The 18007-nt window shown below is 38.1% G+C and overlaps 1 protein-coding gene across 3 annotated transcripts; it reads right to left on the minus strand.

Annotated features, from left to right (window-relative positions):
* Positions 1-5833: 5833 nt before the first annotated feature.
* Positions 5834-16611, minus strand: LOC147215099 (zinc finger protein 281-like). Of its 3 annotated transcripts, none has more exons than XM_086139974.1 (7): positions 16487-16611; positions 13190-13655; positions 12917-13030; positions 12583-12706; positions 11971-12054; positions 11517-11635; positions 5834-11266 (listed from the first exon to the last, which is right to left on the minus strand). In XM_086139974.1, exons 1-7 carry the CDS (start codon positions 16492-16494, stop codon positions 9635-9637), a joined length of 2547 nt encoding a protein of 848 aa, XP_085996100.1. In that variant the 5' UTR covers positions 16495-16611; the 3' UTR covers positions 5834-9634. The 3 variants fall into 3 exon arrangements, with proteins under 3 accessions (XP_085996100.1, XP_085996101.1, XP_085996102.1); XM_086139975.1 differs by having other exon boundaries at positions 5835-11266; positions 13190-13714; positions 16487-16607; XM_086139976.1 differs by lacking the exon at positions 16487-16611 and having other exon boundaries at positions 5836-11266; positions 13570-13652.
* Between the last annotated feature and the right edge of the window lie 1396 nt (positions 16612-18007).

Raw genomic sequence — 18007 nt, forward strand, 5'->3', positions numbered from 1 at the left:
TGATAAATCAGCTGACATGCACTATTTTTCCTATCATAATTTGTAGGGATCCAATTGGTCACAAATAACAAGGATTTCAGGCCCTTAATATTTATTTTCTTGAGAAAGATTAAAGAAAGCAAAGTTACAATGATGTTTTTTAGAAATATACTCCTTCTCTGTCTCAATATGAAATAGCCAAATAAATCAATCCCCTGCCTATTTTGTTCTTATTGAGTTAGCGTTTAAGTTGTGAAATTTGTACACTATTTGTGTGTCATATGAAAGACACTATGTTTCCTATGTTTTCTTATTTTAGTCAGAGTTTTTCCTGGACATCTTATAGTGCCTGAATTGATATACTTGGAAGATATGGAACACAATACATCGCAACTTTTTAAAGTTGCTTCACAAAAAATTGTTGTTGAGGTAAGGGTTACGATTATCTGGTAGGTTTAACAAATGACCATGTTTAACTAATGCACTTGTTGGCCATAGAGAAATTAGACAGTAATTATTCTGATCATTTAAGGGATATTAAATCCCTTCAGAAACAGTCTATGACAGTCAGAAAGATATAACTTTCCTCCCACAAAACAGCTGAATGACGTTTTCAACTCATCTGATGGATACACAAATAGTACAGTGCTAAAACTTGGGTGAGTTGCTCCCGTGCCTATCATTTATCCATCCAGAAAATATTGCATTTGTTATCAATTATTTTTTGGAATATGATACTTATTAGGTTTGAATTCTTTCCATAAAGTTCCACTAGAAATCACAAAGTCCTCCAGAAGCCAGGTGGGCCAGTTGTTGCATCAGTCGAGATCATATTTGCCATAAAGTCTGACATCAGCACAGAATCTTTACAAGAAAAGATGGCCAATGTCAGCAAATGTGATGACTGTCTTCTTGCAAAGTCAAATTTCACAGGTATGTGAATTACACCATTATCTTTATTCATATCTTAATGAAATAATCTAAATATATAATCCTCACTACATGAAGTCTGTTAAATAGCTGTATATCGATCTACTTATTTTCTATCCATCTGTCATCAATCTGTATGTCTATTTGTCAAGCTATCTGTCAAATTTGAGGTCCTCAGTGTTTCTACCCTATGAAATATGGATTCACATCTCTTTCCTTTGATTTTAAGGGGGAAATCTGTGTGACAAGGGGCCCTGTGATAGCAAAACAACAACATGCGTATCAGTTAATGGATTTCATTGCTGTACCTGTAAAACAAAATATATTGTGTCAAAGTACAGTGAAAGATTATGCATTGGTAAGTACATTGCACTATGTGTGTACATTGCACTAGTGCAAGAGAAGAGAAAAATGGTTTTATAATGTACATGCATTATAAGAATAAGAATAAGAATAAGAATAAGAATAAGAATAAGAATAAGAATAAGAATAAGAATAAGAATAAGAATAAGAATAAGAATAAGAATAAGAATAAGAATAAGAATAAGAATAAGAATAAGAAATCTAATATATTCCTTCTTTTGCAGCTTGTCCCAGTGGTACAAAGGCAGTGAAAAACCGCAAATGTGTCAAGTAAGTACCTAATTTTCCAAATACATCCATGAAATAAACACAAACAACAGAGAAATGAAAGAGTACTTTGAAGACTTGTCTTCTTGACTAAATGTCAACTCTGCTCTATCAGCTGTCCATTCGGACGTTCAGGTCTCAACTGTGAAGAATGTGAGTATTCCAGATTCAAAGTATTGTGATGTGTACAGTCGGGAAAAGTGTTTCCCTGAACAATGACATTCTTACTTTGCTGTCTGCAGTGTGTGCAGATGAGTATCTGAAGATATGAGTATCATATACATACTGTCGCACGTAGATGTAAATATGTTCTTGAAATACTCAAAAATAAATTTAATGTTACGAGATTTCAAGAATAAAAAAAGAAAAATGAACTACTATTTTGCTAAAACGACAAGGTTATTCAAGAAAAACATTCTCTGATTTACACCAATGCAGTAATCCTCTACATCTGTGTATGTGTGTGAAAATGGAGGTGCGTGTGTGTCTTTGCATGTCTGAAGTCTGGAAGGTGGTAGAGAAGACTAAAATGATTAATAAAATTAGCAATTATAGCTTCATTATTATCATAAAAAGCTACACATCACACATTAAGCTGAAGTGTTCTATTAGTTTTGACACATTTTTGTTTTGTAAAATTGTTTTTTTCATCTCATTATTATTTAAAGCTTCAGGGTTCCCTTCAGGGTTCACCACAGCGAATCAACCTTCTATTATGTATTTCTCCTCAGTGTTGTGTTTCTCCTTGGTATCCTCTTCACTCACATCAACTACCTTCATATCATCTCTTACTACGGCCATAAATCCTCTCTTTGGTCTTCCTCGAGACCCCTTGCCTGGCAGCTCCGATTCCAGCATCCGTCTACCAATATACTCATTATATCCCTCCTTTATACATGACCGAACCATCTCAGTATGGCTTCTCTGGCTTCTCTCAAAAACATTGAAAATGTGCTGTTCCTCTGATAGACTCATTCCTAATCCTATCCATCCTGGTCACTCCCAAAGAGAACCTCAAAAAAGAAAAGAGGTGAAGAAATGCATTCAAGCAGTTTGGAATGGGTGGAGAAAAGCATCAGAGGTAATATGTGATAAAAGATTATCAGCCACAATGGAAGGAATGGTGCAACAGGAATGGTACAACAGTGTTCCCAAACCTTTTTTGTACCAGGGGCCAGTTTAATGCATGAATTTTTTTCCGCAGTACGGTTATGGGTGCGGGGGTTCAAACAATAAAAACTTTTGTCGGTTCACAGTATTTAATCTGAATACAACAATTACACTTTATCTTTAGTGCGGCAATAAAGTGAAGGCGGAAACTGTTGTTTTTCAAAATAAGATATGGAAGGTCTAATGAAAAAAAGATCATTTGTACCAGGAAAGATGCTCTTTGTGGACCGGTATCAAATGAAACAGGGAGCGGTACCAGTTGGGGACCATTGGCTTACATTATGGTGGTGAGTCCAGCAATGAAATGAGTCCATCAGAGAGAGCACTTGTTAGATGTTTAGGAGAGAAGGTCAGAGGCAGTCTGAGATGGTTTGGTCATGTGCAGAGGATGGATAATGAATATTTTGGTGGGAGGATGCCAAGGTTAAAATTGCCAGGCAGGAGGTCTAAAGCAAGATTAAAGAGAAGATTTATGGATGTGGTGACTGAGGGAATGAAATAGCTTGGTGTGACAAAAGAGGATACACACAATAGGGCTTGATGGTGGAGGTTGATTCGCTGTGGCGACCGCCGATGGAAGTAACTGATAGTTTCACAAGGGATTTCCACCCTCTTTATTTCAGAGATCTGTGTTAAAGTTTCATAAGTTCGAAAGTTTATGTAATTATTCCTTAATGCGCTTTAAAGGAAATTATCAATCATTTGGGTTTCTGGTTGAGTAATAATCATGTCAAAACTATTGGTGAATTACTGCAGAAAAGTAAAAAAGTATTATTCTTTTAAGTCTTGCAGGTTTTACATTTTTTGCATATAGAGAAGCACTTCTTAGCAATAGTGTTGTCAATAAATTGTTCAAGGCCCTCAAGTTGGACAGAAAAAGGTTGTTACATAGGTGACGTTTTGATTCAGTTAGTTGTTACCGCAGTTACTTTTCCCTGTGGTGGTCACCGCTGAGTTAGATATCACTTTGGGTCACACATCAAGAACAACATTGGTACCATGTCCCACCTGTGATATAATGGTCTACCTCCTTTTTTTTCTAAATACAGCTTGGTATCAAGTTAACAATAGAGTTCTATTACCTTTGACTGTAACTCAACCACTCCTTTTTCATTTGACTTTCCTACAATTATGCCCCTTATATGTTTTAAGCTTAAGTCTGTGAGGCTTCTCAGTAATGCAGATCATAGCAGTCATTGATATATCTTTACATAACAACTGGACTTGCCTATTTTGTATTCTTAAGACATTTTGCTCCTTACAAGAATGAAATCTAGCAGACCTGTTTCATCACAATACCCCTTTATATGTATGCATATGGATATAATGCATGATATCGTGCATGATTTTTGGCTGATGTTAGGTGTAACTAAATGGTATCCCCACCAAAATACAGACAGAATTTTTTCCGACAATTTTCCATGTCATTAAATTTATTTAATGTGTGAACTTGCTCTTCTTGAGAATTCTGTCACTTGTTAATCTGAACACTTTGATTAGATCTGTTAGCAAGCAGGTCAATTCATAGTTATTAATCTTGTTTCTTTTAGCATGGCACCTCATCTTGACAATCATAGGCTCCTTGCTTGGGGGACTGCTGCTCATTGCACTCATCCTTTTACCAATAGTATCACACAGGTGAATATTTCATTCCAGATATTATTCATTCCATCATGTAAATAACCAATACATAACACAGAATACAATGCAACAATGTATTCAGACTATTGGGACAGGAATAAATAAATAAAAAATATATGTATATCTTTTTAATTTTTACTTTGTCAGATCATCAAAAGCAAGCTCAAAGAGGAGCAAATATACAGATGAGAAGTTATATGTGAGTCCCCCTCCAATCAAGACACCAGTGAGAAAAAGCAGCCTCCACAACAACCAGGGACCCCCAGTTACTTGTAATCCAACCAAAAATGTTGTGCCTTTCGCCAATGATGAGGTACTTCGACTCCCACGGGCAATCAGCCCAAGTGTCTGGGACAGCAGGACCAACCTAGAGATGATTCCAAGCAACAGTCAGCAAAACCTGGCCACTATGGAGAGGAATATGGTGAGAATGCCTGTTTTCTTTTTTAATGATGGGGAGAAAAGCTGAGGGATTTGTGTATGGATTAAAGGTTAATGACATTCTAACTTCCCACCCCCCAGTCTGTGGTATCTATGAGACAAGCCAGGTTCAAACCTGACACTTTTAATTTTCCTTCTTTCATTTCCTTCAAATACCCCAAATTAAGACCAGGATTGTTCTGCACTGCTCGATTTTTATTTAAACAATCTCAGCTTCAGCAATGCAACCAATCAAGGACAGAAAGAATGATGCAAAGGCATGAAATAAAGGGGATAGCTTTAAGTTTAACTGTACCTAATTCCAGTCACTCTTTGCCCACACCTGGATCAGTTTCGATATATCTTATCATGGCAACTAAAAGTTTTTCTTTCTTTGCAGCGGTTCCTCAGGAATTTAGATGAAATGAATGGCAATCCATACACTCAAATTCGACAGCTGAGCGATCCTCCTACTCAGACACGGCCACAGACCAATGCATATCCTTGGAATAAGATGCAGATCAACCCATATGCTAAAGGGCAGACGAACCCTAACTACGTTCATGATGACAGACAACAGTTTGATTATTGAAAAAAATATAAACATTTAGGAGATTGTGACATTTACCCTAATCAGAAACAACCTTCTAATATGCTGATATTTATGTGGGCAGAAGCATACCTATATTTTGTGTAATGGCTGAAGAAATTGTAAAAAAAAAGTACAGGTAATTAGTATTGTGCTGGATGTGTGAGAGGATACAGAGAATAGGATTTAGTTTGAGGAGGTTGATTCACTGTCGGGACCCTTGAAGCAAAAAGGTGAATGGAAAAGGAGAAGAGTATTGTGATGTATTTCTGTAAATTTAGGCACTTATGTCACTCCACCAAACAATGTGAAACCAGCCTTACTAAATCCTTTTGGTCTTTCTTTATTAGTAATTTGAACATTTCCTCTGTCTGTCTTAGTATCACTGAACATTTCTTTTTTCAAAGATCCCAGAAATTCACATTTACTTACTTACTTGTAAAACTTCAGCTTTTCATTTTATGAGCTGTTACAGCACACATTTCATGTTATGATTAAACCCATGCTATAACTCCAATATCAGAACATGCTCTGTTCATATTCTTTTTATTTCCATATTTTTTGTTAAATGTCCCTTGCACTGGAATCCTTAAATGGTTTATTTTATTGAATACAATATTATGTGCCTGTCATCTTGTGCTGCAGGGTCTTCGTAGTTCTGTTAAATGTAGTTCTGTAGGATGAAAATGTAGCTGATAATCTGGTCCACTTGGACACATACCATTTACTGTGGACATATTATGAAGCATTTTACAACATTGAAAGCAAATATAAAATTAGCCTTCAATTATTACTTTTTTTATAAGAAAGTTCATGGTACAAGCTAAAAATTACCAGATATTTTTAAACAGTCCAGTGACTAGTTTGTGACAATATTTAATAAGTCCAACAATAAATTTGCAAATGCTTTCCCACAATCAAAAAGATGCATCATGATCAGACTTCTGGATTTCTTAATAAGTCCATATCAGTCCTTCAACCCACATGTGGGAGGGGGGGAGCGTACAGTCTATGTCCAACATTTTCAGCTTCACCGTAAAAACTCGAAAAGCCCATTTATGTTTTTGTACATTGTTTTCACCAAGCCACAGGGATTATTTGAATAATGCATTCCATATAATTCCATTCCTTCAGCCAAAGACAAAAAAAGTTGTGAAAATAACAAACATAAACCAAATGTCTATTCAGTTCCTTCTGTTAAAGGACACTTATCACATCAGTAGAAGTTAATTTCTACTCTTTTATTTTACAGTATTTCATAAAACCAAAAAAAACTTTAAATAGCTGTGCTATGATACATGAATGATTGCTCTATCTACTTGCATTCACATTTGTTTTGAGAGCCATCAGTTTGTGAGTGACAAATGAGGTGAATTGAGCTGTTTAAGCTAAGCATCAAAAATAGACTGGATAAGAGGGATACTATAAATAGTGGGTGACAAAACCATACAGGTATTTTTTTTATTTGATTCGTAAATTTGGGTAGGCTGTAAATAAAGAGTACATCACATTTTAGTAAAAAATGTTTTAAGAGTTCCAAAAATCAGTCCACCCATTATTGAGTGCTTATCCTGCATTCAAGGATGCTGAAATTTATGTCACAAGATAGCTGACAAGTTTATCACAGTACCACAGATAGGGACAGCCACTCACTTTCTCATGGTTCCAATTAGCCTTGTGTGTTTTTGGACTGCGAGAGGAAACTGGAGAACCCATAGGAAACCCATGCATACACAGGGAGACATGCCGACTCGACTAGGGTATCAAACCAAGGTCCTTCGTGCTGTGAGGCAGAAGCACTGAGTGGTAGCTGGAATCAGTTAAAGATTAAACCAGTCTTTTTTGTAACAAAATTTTATTGGATTCTCTAATCCACTCATCTCAACAACAGGTACAGCCTGGGAAATCATCACAAGGAAGTCTAGAACAAATAAGACAAAGGAATGGGGAGGCCTCTGCTACAAAATTTGGTATTGAGGTGGGTCAGGAAAAAAAAAGCCATACAAAAATGTCTTCATCATGCATACTGAAGAAAAAAGTTCACACATTTTTAGTGTTTTTTTTTACATTTTTGTAAACAATATCCTTCTAGAGATCATATCAAAAACACATTATGGCAAATTAACAAATATAAGGGGTATAAAATGAAAAAAATGAATGTTCTATGAGGCATCTAGAATTCAACACTGCTTGGCTTGGATGTATTTTTTTTTTTAAGAAAGAAATTGTACATTTGCATTTTGAGGAGTCACTTGCTCTATTACTGTAAACAGGCAGTGTTAAATGATTATACAGTTGAAGCTATACTACAAATATTTTCACTACATATATGAAACACGTGTCCCTGCTTTTTAACATTTTTGTGATATGAGGTATATTTAGGTCAATCTTATCGTCTTTTTTCCTCTCCATCTCTCAACCACTCCTTTTGTCTCCTATCAAAGCATAGTGTGTTTGGAGCAAAGTCGCTGGTCATTCTTTGTTCCTGTGATCTGAGCAGCTTCAAAATCTTTTTGCTGTGAAGCTCAAAGACATTAGAAAAAAGGAGGGGGGGTGTCACGACTCACAGGATATCAACTAAATTAAATATCTACTCTGGTTGGTTGCCGAGAAAAATTGGCTTTAACCATGGAAGACAAAGAAGGCCATTTATTCTTGTGAGTGCATGGCTGCATTATTAGGAGGGGAGGTTTTTATATATTAACTTTTTGTTTCATTGATCATCTAGTTATTGTTTGCTTACTAATGTTATTGGTTTTGATGTGATAAATGAAGAATAAATTAAACAGTTTGGGTATGTATTCCACATACTCACTGGATAACAGATACAAGGGTTCCAGCATGCCAGTCCATCTTTCGATCACTTAAATACAAAGAGCTACTCTCAAAATATAGTATAACAAAATTATGGCAAATCATCTTTTTACAACATTACCCGAAAAACCGTAATAGAAAAAAAGCTCCCAATCTAACCTCGATAAAAAGCATCAATACATTTAAATGCCTACCATGCCGAGTCAAACCACATGAAAATGTAATTCAGCCCACCCACCCGCCCCCCAGTTCACAGTTTTCTCCTCTAAAAATAATATTATTGATCATTAGAATTATAGTCACTTATCACATATGCAAATTGAATGGGTTGTTGTAATTTCCAATGATGATATGTTTAAAAAAAGTGCTTGTTTGATCCCATTGACAAAAAAAGGAAAAGCAAGGAGGGACGCAGAAGTGATAACTTATTATAAAAGAAATCACATCAGCATCAAAAAAAAAATCTTTGATTGGTGTCCATTGCATTCTGAGTCAGAGCCATATGACTACAGTATGCAACTGCAGCATGCAGTTGCAGTTGCATTTTGCAGCTGGATACGGTTTTGTTTAAGCTATCTCTTCTACTAGCTGCTGGCACAAGCAGGAATATGTGGTGTGACAGGCTTCTTTGATCTTAAATGCTTCCTGCACTACAGTCAGGCATTTTAAATCATCCTCCCTACTTCAGAGCATGATACACGTGCGCCATGGGTTCAACTCTACTACAATTCATTCTATCTTGTGAACAAATGTAACTTAAGAGTTGATTTCTTCACAATAACAGTACCATAATTAACAAAACTACACGGAGTAGAGACCAAACAAGATCACGTGTTATAATACTTTCTGACAAAAAAAAAGAACAAAAAAATCTAAGATTTGTAGTCTCAAAGTACAACTGTAAAAACTGTGCTAATTGCATCTTATAATACAAAGTCTCATTACAATTTTGTCTATTTCCTGAGTTAATAAGTTTCTTGTAACAGACAATATATACCTTTTTGCCATTTGAATTCTGGGTCTTTCCCTGCCACAGGCATTATTGAAATGATCAACATTATTGTTACAATGGTATGATTGCGAGAACACACGGGTTCAGATATAAAAAAAATCAAACATTTATCACTACCTTTTAAATGTTTTAAATCACATTTAATTCTACGTTTTATATTCTTATCAAAATCACTACTTTTGAACAAAATTTAAGTGACTAAATACATGTTAAAAATGAGGTTTGTAATTTTCAAATTGCATTTGAGGCCCTGGAAGACCCTCCCTGGTCATGCTTGCATTATCATTTAATGGCAGTGTTTTAAAACAAACAACTAAAAACAATAAAACAAAGAAAAAAAAAAAAAAAACACTTTGCTACAAGAATCAAATTGGGTGTGGATATAGGGATATTGGGACTATGTGGACAGTAACAGATCAGTCCCCAATTGAGTTCACCTCTACTGACCTTTATCTGAAACTTTGGCTTGTTGGGGTTTTTGATCCTGTACTCACTGGCTCACTGACATCGGCTAACATACTGGTATACCCTGAGAATTCTGACACTGGAGTCCTTATTCTGTGGTCAACATCTGCCCCGGCATCACCACTATAACTCAGAGGGGTCCGGCGTCCTGACTTAAATTGGGAGCCAAAAGCTTGGGCAAAGTTCTCAATCTGGTATGTTGATTCTTTCGGGGGGTTCAATGGGGACAGGTCTGGGTAGGTGGAACCATTGGTGGGCGCAGTGCTCCCTCCAGCTTTGGGCTGTTGCACTTTTGGGCCTTCTGCCGTACCTGTCAGATCCTGGGAAGGTAGGCTGAAGGTTCCTGGGGAGTGCTGCTTCTCCAACTGCTCAGTCAGCTCCTGAGATGGGGTGAGCTGCTGGTGGCTGGTAGATTCCAGGCTGAGGTGGTAACCTGCCTGGGAGGGGGAGCCTACAAGCATGCTGTAGTGTGACTTGGAGGACGTTGATGTAGAAGATGATGAAGGGGCAGCAATAGGCATAGGAGAGGACACTGTGGGCGGGAAGCCACATTCCAATGGTGATGTACTGTATACATTTTTATCAGAGAACAAAGGCCCAGTAGGACTAGAACTGCTGGACAGGAGAGGAAAAGGACCTGTTGGACCAAGGCTTGGGAAGGGTCCACTGTGGCTGGTGCGCTCCAGGGCTTGAAGCAGGAACTTTGAATACTCACTCATTACTGTTGTCTTATCGCCACCATTGGGTGGATCATCCTCAAGCTCAGGTGTAACAGGGGCTGCTGGTTGGAGATCCACATGGTGAGGGTGGTCTGACAGATCAAAAGTCACATCATGGTGGTGTGTTGTCTCTGGCTTATGGCTATAATGGTCTAGTAGACTTTGTAGTACCTCATCTGGTATGCCTGACTTGTCATGTTTGAGTTCCATGGGTGTAGAGTCCAGCATGGCTAGTGTGGGTTCAGGTCCCAGGGCACCCTGTATTACACCACTTCCTTGGGGGGCCATGTGAAGTGAGCTGGCTCCATAGTCATTATTAACTGCATGGATGAAGCGTCGCTTTTTCACAAACTGCATTGCATCGTCATAGTTGCTGGTGGTGTTGGGAGCCTGCTTGCTGCCACCAGCTCCTTGGAGTAGACCCATGTTATCAAGCCCAGAAGTTTCCACATGATCCATTGAGCTAGGTTTCTGGCCCAACAATTTTTGTCCATTAGTACTATCCTCTAAGGAGAGAAGCCCCTTGTCCAAGCCCTTACGGACAGCTTTTTTGAAGACCAGTTTTGGAGTGCGTCCCTGCATGGTTGAGCCAGAGCCTGATGGGTGCTCCATGCTGTAATCCTGCAAGCCCATATCTCGAGCCATATCTCCAGCAGATGAGGCTGCTGCTATACCTGCCAATGAGGCGTTCTTTTTCCTCTTGCGCTCACCGCCCTCACCATTTTTGGACTTGACCCTCTTGCGTACGGAGGTGATTGAGTTTCCCTGAGTGAGTGAATAGCTGCCCTGGCCTAGCTCTGTGTCACTGAGCTCCAGCATGTTTGGGTCTAGGCCTTTCTTTATGGCTTCTCCACAAGTGCGCTTGTGCTTCAGTAACCGATCTGTTCGCGAGAAAAACTGCAAATGGACACACAAAAAAGGATATATTGATTTAGATTGACTATACATTAATAAGAAGTTAAGTTACATTAGAAGTGAATTTGAAAAAAAAAAAAAAAAGATACATATATCGTAAAATGTTTTAAAAACAACTAAACGGTGAAGCTAAATAATTGTATTAGAACAAGAACAATTAAAGTTATGCAAATAATTTATGATAGATTGAAAAAAAAAAAACTAATGAGAATAATGAAGAAAGATTGCCTACTTGTTGGCATGTATCACAACGATATGGCTTCTCGCCACTATGTGTCCGTTTGTGTCTCTCCATATGGTACTTCTGGATAAAACGCATATTACATTGGTCACAGCTAAAGGGCTTCTCCCCTGCAAAAAGCAGCAGTTAAAGTTTAAGGGTTACTGGCATTTAAACAAAGTTGCTTGAAATTGCTATTTAGGATATGTAAATGAAAAGAATGAGTAATATTAATTTAAGGCTAGCATGAACATATACCAAATCCTTTAAGGAAGATCACAATCATTCATGAAATGGTTATTCAAATGTTAAGTTTAAAAAAAAAAAAAAAACATGGATACAAAAAGCTAATTAAGGTTTTATTTACAGTTTATAGTATACAGTTTACATACTTTTAGCATGAAATACCCATATGTTGCCTTTTCAGTAAAATTATGCTCCCAGCATTCTAAGCACATTAACTCACCACTGTGGATCTTCTCATGTCGCTGAAGCAGATACTTCTGGATGAAACTCATATTACACTGACTGCACCGGAAAGGCCTCTCACCTGTGCGATCAAGAGTATGACCATCCGACCACATATTAATTATTGCTCAGTCTGTTACATGCTTACATGGCAACACTAACAATGAACAATTAGTTCATTAGTACAATTTGCTCGATTATCACATCAAAGATTTTTCAAATCACCTCAGAATTTATAAAGCATCCATGTTTTATATTGTGATTTCAAAACACTAGAGGTCCTGAAGGTGCAGAGACCTTTTTAGTCAGTTAAAACATAGATACTTCAACATAAATAATGGACAGACTTTATAATGATTGGGCTTTCCTTCACAAACTGAGAAACTGCCAGCAGTGAATATGACTAAAATCTCTTAAAATAGTAATTAGTAATCATCCATGACTCTGTTGACTGTCTGGTTTTCAGCACGTGGGTATAAAGAGGGGTAGAAACAAGTATAATGCTCATCAAGTTTTTCCCCCCACAATCTAAGTGTCTTTTTTCCATACTTACATTTAAAAAAAAAGTGCTTAAATTTTCAAAGAGGGAAAAGCAGTGAAAGTCTCTCACCTGTATGTATGAGCACATGTCTGCGCAAATGGTATGAGCTTCGGAAGGCAGCATTACAATGCTCACAGATATGTGGTTTTGAGTTGGGGGAAAGACAGGAGCCATCAGCATCCAACGTCATGGCCTACAATAACAAAATACTGAGAACTAGTATTTTGGCGGCCCTTGGACTGGTATGACAAAATGCTAACATCCTGCTGATTATGCCCCTTTGATAGCCCACTTCAAATTATTTTGGACGAATGAATTAAAAGGTATGCGCTAATAGCCCTCCACACCCAAACCCCAAAGAGATTACCTAGTAGTCTTATAAATGGGGAAAGTAGTAACCGACCTTTCCCAGATCACCGCGTTTTCGTCGGGCTTTGCCTCCCTGTCCATCTCCATTGTTCCTCCTACCTCTTCTACCAGAAGACTCCTTTGGCTCTTTATTCGCTCGTCCTGACATCTTAAAGGCAAACAAAAAAACATGAAATACATTGCAAGATATCAGAGGAAATATACAATACCCCCCCCCCCCCCCGCCAAAAAAAAGTGCAAAGCAAACAAATTCATGTTCAAAAGTAACACATCTTATCACCAAATTCAAAAACAATTTTCAACTCACCGGTTCACCAACGGAACGAACATTACTGTGGCTGAGATCATGAAGTAGCATATTTTGGTGATTTTGGTAGTGGCTGCCAAAAGACATGTCCGGCATGTCAACACCACTCTTCCCCAAGCCCACTCCAGGACAGTTAACCGCAACTCCTCCACCTCCACCATAGAGTGACATTCGATAATCCAGCTCACTCAAACGCTCCTGTTTAATGCCCATGCTTTGCAGGAAGCCACCGGAGTTTGCAGCAGCGGTGCCCTGGTGGTCTGGAGGTGAGTCCCGTTCTTTCTTAAGGATCATCTCCTGGGGAAGCTCACCCATAACTGACTGGGAGGCCAGTCGGGTAAAGCTAGTGACTGGTGGTAGGTGGCTGAACATAAGCATACCTGGTGCAAAGTTGGGATCCATGCCACCATTGCGCAGAAACTCATTGCTCAATTTGTCTTGAATAATACTCATGGTAGTTGTTTTTCTGTAAGCAGGGAAGAATGAGGGTGGTAGATTTAAAGAGGAATGTAGGAGGAGAGTATCCTAGGAGAAAGAAAGAGATAAAAAAACTGTCATATATATATAAAAGGACTTAAGGAAAACAAGATGGAATGTAGGATTTTCTTTACATCTTATCACTGTCCAGTCTGTAAAAGGTACACAGATGGGGCTGGCTGCTCTTTCTTTGGCATAATATACATTTTTTTTTTCCTGGCTGCCCACTAGAACATGAATTTAATTTATCCAGCTTTGTAAGTCAAAGGTTGGTATGTTCAGGTACTGAGAGCTATAAAATAAATCAATTTATAACAACCAAATGCTGAAAACATTACTGCACAAACGTGAGAGGTGTGATGGTGTGGCAGGTGTGTTCTCTGAGCCTGGCAGCTAGTGTAGTGATGAAACAAAAGTATCATACTGGTATGATCTAGAAAAATAACTTAAGAGACTACTACTTCAATACACTGACTTTGATATTACCTGTAGTTTTTGAGAAAATAAATACACTACATCAGCCACACAGAAAAATTGAATTTAAAAATGGGACAGAGCAGGAGTGGTTGTTCACTGAAAATTAATGTCAAATGCATTGGACACTGGGATGAAACTGAAACTGTAGAGCAAAGAGTGTAATTTAAGCTCGTATCTCTTTCACACACAGTTAAGACCCTACAAAATAATGACATGATGGGAAGACTATGTATAAATAGCAGCAAATATGATAATTGTGGATTACTTTTTGTCAAACTCCTGATATTTTTAACAAATCAATTACATCAAAAGGTAGACTGAAATCCTGGCATGCTTTTTCACACTAACAAGGAAACAATGTGCAGCATGAGCACATAAACATTCAATAAAATAAAGATAAAGTAGTCATGCATCATCCCTTCTTAAATTACATTTTTCCTTCTCGTTTCTATTGATTTTATTTTTCCTTTCCTACAAGGGAATGATGCTCTGTGCTCAACTCTCCATTTGCTCACGTATGAACAGGAATATGCAGACTTCTTGTTAGAGCTTTATCATGTGCTTTTCTGATAATTAACAACTATGCCATGTGTTTTACTGATTACCGTTTACACACAGTCAAACTATCAGACCTACTCAGACTTTGGAGACTGACTCAGAGTGGAGCATAGTGTTATATTCTGTTTTTTGCATGACTGCACAGGGGATGACCTAACCAGAAACTGATGTTTCACTGCCAGTTAACACAATTAGTTAAAGCATTGGAGTTACAGGTTTAACAAGACAAACAATATAAAAAGAACAAACTTAATTTTGATATTTGATATTGATTTCTAAACAATACAGGAACAATAGAATGATTTACATACTACACAAAGGGACAAATATGGTTACTGAACAGGGAATTTCACATTTTCAATTTGACTGATTTTCAAATAATCCTGCTAACGAATAATTGCAAGTGAGTTTCTTTTTTTTCTATGATGTGCAGCAATATAAAATGTACTATTACACAGTAGTTATCAAAAACATAAAATTATTAAAGTAACAGAAAATGCGCTTTGATATGAATCAATCCCGTGCATTGTTCTACTGCTGCGCTATATAACGCAATGTGCCTTGAACAGTCGCCAAATCAAAATGTGTGGATTTTCTGTGATTTGGGGCAGATTTCTCCATTGTTTTCAAACTCTGTTGCAAGGCGACCTGCACTGATTGCTGTATAAAGAAGATTACTCAACAGGAATGAAAAGCTGGACGCGTTAGTACTACCAAATTAGTTGGCTGTTCACAAACGATCTTTAGGTCAAATGAGAGTCGATATTTCAGTGATTTGGGGTAAGCATAGTCGCGAGATTATGTGGGATAGTAATGTTTAGAATCATGGGAAAAGGCGACAGGTGTGAAAATGTATCGTTTAGTTGACCAGTCGACCATTTGGCAACAGAAACCGACTGGGCTTTTGTGATACATAATAGTTAGCTAGCTACTTAGCATAGTTAGCTAGCTAGCCACAATGAGACATATCAATGCATCATTGATTATCAATTCAAATGATTAACTAATTTCATTCTGTGAACCACAATCGACCATTCAACTATAATCCCTAACAGAAATTTTGCTTGGTCTGAGATATGCAGGTTGACATTATTTCATTTGAGGTCGGTCCACTATAATATACGTAACGTATCGTCTAGTACCTACGTTGCTATCATGCTATCATTGTAGCTAATACTCAATCAGTCAGGTTGTCATTAACACATATCAGCTCTATTGCAACGGTTACACAGGTCAGTGGAAGAACTTTAAAAACAAAGCGAAAATACAATGAAACGACATGTTTACGGGGGGGGGGGGGGGGCGCTACAAACATAAAAGATAAGTTCGGTGTGTAGTCAGCTAAGCGACACGAATTGTTCATTCTCCGATACCCCGGCTATGATGACGCTCATGGAATCAAATCTGTCTGGCTGCCAGCAACTGTCGCACTCTAGATATTGAAAGCTACCTTTGCATGACAAATAGATAATGCTTACCCTTATCGTTTACTATGAAATCATTAGTCGACGATTTGGTTACAGGTTGATTTAAATGCAGTACTGGGACTGTACAAAATGCGAGCGTCGAGGTTTTTGTGTTTACAACAATCAAGCTGCCACGAGCTAGCCAGTTAGCTGCTAATCGAGTGCCCCGAACTGAAAACCCGCATTACGGCCCATGCAACAGAAACAATGATGCTGGCTTTCGGTGCATCTCGTTTTGGTTTGCGCCAAGATTGGAAAAATGGCTTTTCGATAAGGCTTAAAATTAGCGTAGAAAGAGTAAATTTTGGTTTGTACTAACCTACACATGATCGCCGTTGGTTCAAAATGTGCCAATATATTCTCCGTATCCGCCGCTTAGGGGTTTTATTGCCAAAACATTGTTCTCCGGCGGTTACTATTTTCTTCCATCTTGTCCTGGCGCGGAGAATTATGGGTGTCGCGGACGGGTCGTGAGAGGAGACAGGCGAAGGCTGCTGAGGTGTGAGAGCCTGGTGGACTTGGAACTGGCTTTTAAATACAGAATAAGGATGAACACATTCACAACACATGTCCGTTTATCCAACTCAGTGCAATATAGAAGTCTCATCATTTTTTTTTGTCACTCAACCTCTTTGTGGGGAATGAAAAAGGATTTGTAAATGTATTCATATTCCATTTTGTTGACAATATTTAACGGCATGTTTACAATCCACAACCGACTACCCTGGGTAAGCACAATTCTGCCAGCCAAAAGTTTATATTTCTGTTTGTCTTTTCAGTGCTACGTATCTCACAGAGGGTTTGATCAATCAGACTATGTGACACAATAGATTGATAAATGAAAACATTTCCTACATGATTTAAGTTTTGCATTAATAATGTAATACTTGAATGTAGGGAAACCATTATTAAATGTATTAGCCCGTATTAATATTTTAGTATTTATTGACAAAATATGGATGCCACAGTGGTTTGTCATGGCAGATACATAATTATTATTTTATTTATTTATTTTTATTTTCAAAACACATATTGTGCTGTAAAATTTCAATGTAGCCTCAGGGCAGGGTCGGTGTCTCCCTGAACCAGCCTCAGGGGAGCACGGGTCAGTGTCTCCCTGGATAAATACAGGGGGTTGCGTCAGGAAGGGCACCTGGTGTAAAACTTTTGCCAAAACCATAAATGCGAATCATGCCAAATAACCAGATCATACCGGATCGGTTGAGGCCCGAGCGAACAACAACCGCCATTGGTACTGATGATATACAGGGAACCAATGGAAACTCGGCCACTGTATGTCAAAGAAGGAGAGGAGGAAGGCGTGTTCGGAAGCAGAGAGAGAAGAGGAATGGACTTTGAATATTGGGACTATTACAGGAAAAGGGAGAAAGTTGGTCCACATGCAGAGAAAGTTGGATATAATGTGTGTCCAGGAGACCAAGTGGAAAGGTAGTAAGGCTTAAACCTTAAGAGCAGGCGTTAAGTTGTACTATCATAGTACTGACAGGAAGAGAAATGGTGTAGGAGTTTGTGAGGAATGATCTGGAGGTGACAAGAATATCAGATAGACTTGTGAGTCTGTTGGAGAGTAACTCTAATTCATGCTGGTCTAGGTTGAAGCCTTTAGAGAGGAGACTGAGGTTATCATAAGAAATAATACAGACAAGCAATTATTATTTTGAGCTCTGCAGAGGGGGAGACTTAGCACGCTCTTTGGAGGCAAGATCCAGAGAATCCCACTGAGTTCCTCTGCTTTTTAATTTGTGAGTGTGTTTATTTACATAATAACTTTCATTGGATAATACAGTTCATGCATAGTCATACAGGAGTGAGGTCAGCT

This window comes from Fistularia commersonii, chromosome 32, assembly GCF_037954325.1.
Source record: "Fistularia commersonii isolate RoL2024-O1a breed Wild chromosome 32, RoL_Fcom_v1.0, whole genome shotgun sequence".
NCBI lineage: Eukaryota > Metazoa > Chordata > Actinopteri > Syngnathiformes > Fistulariidae > Fistularia > Fistularia commersonii.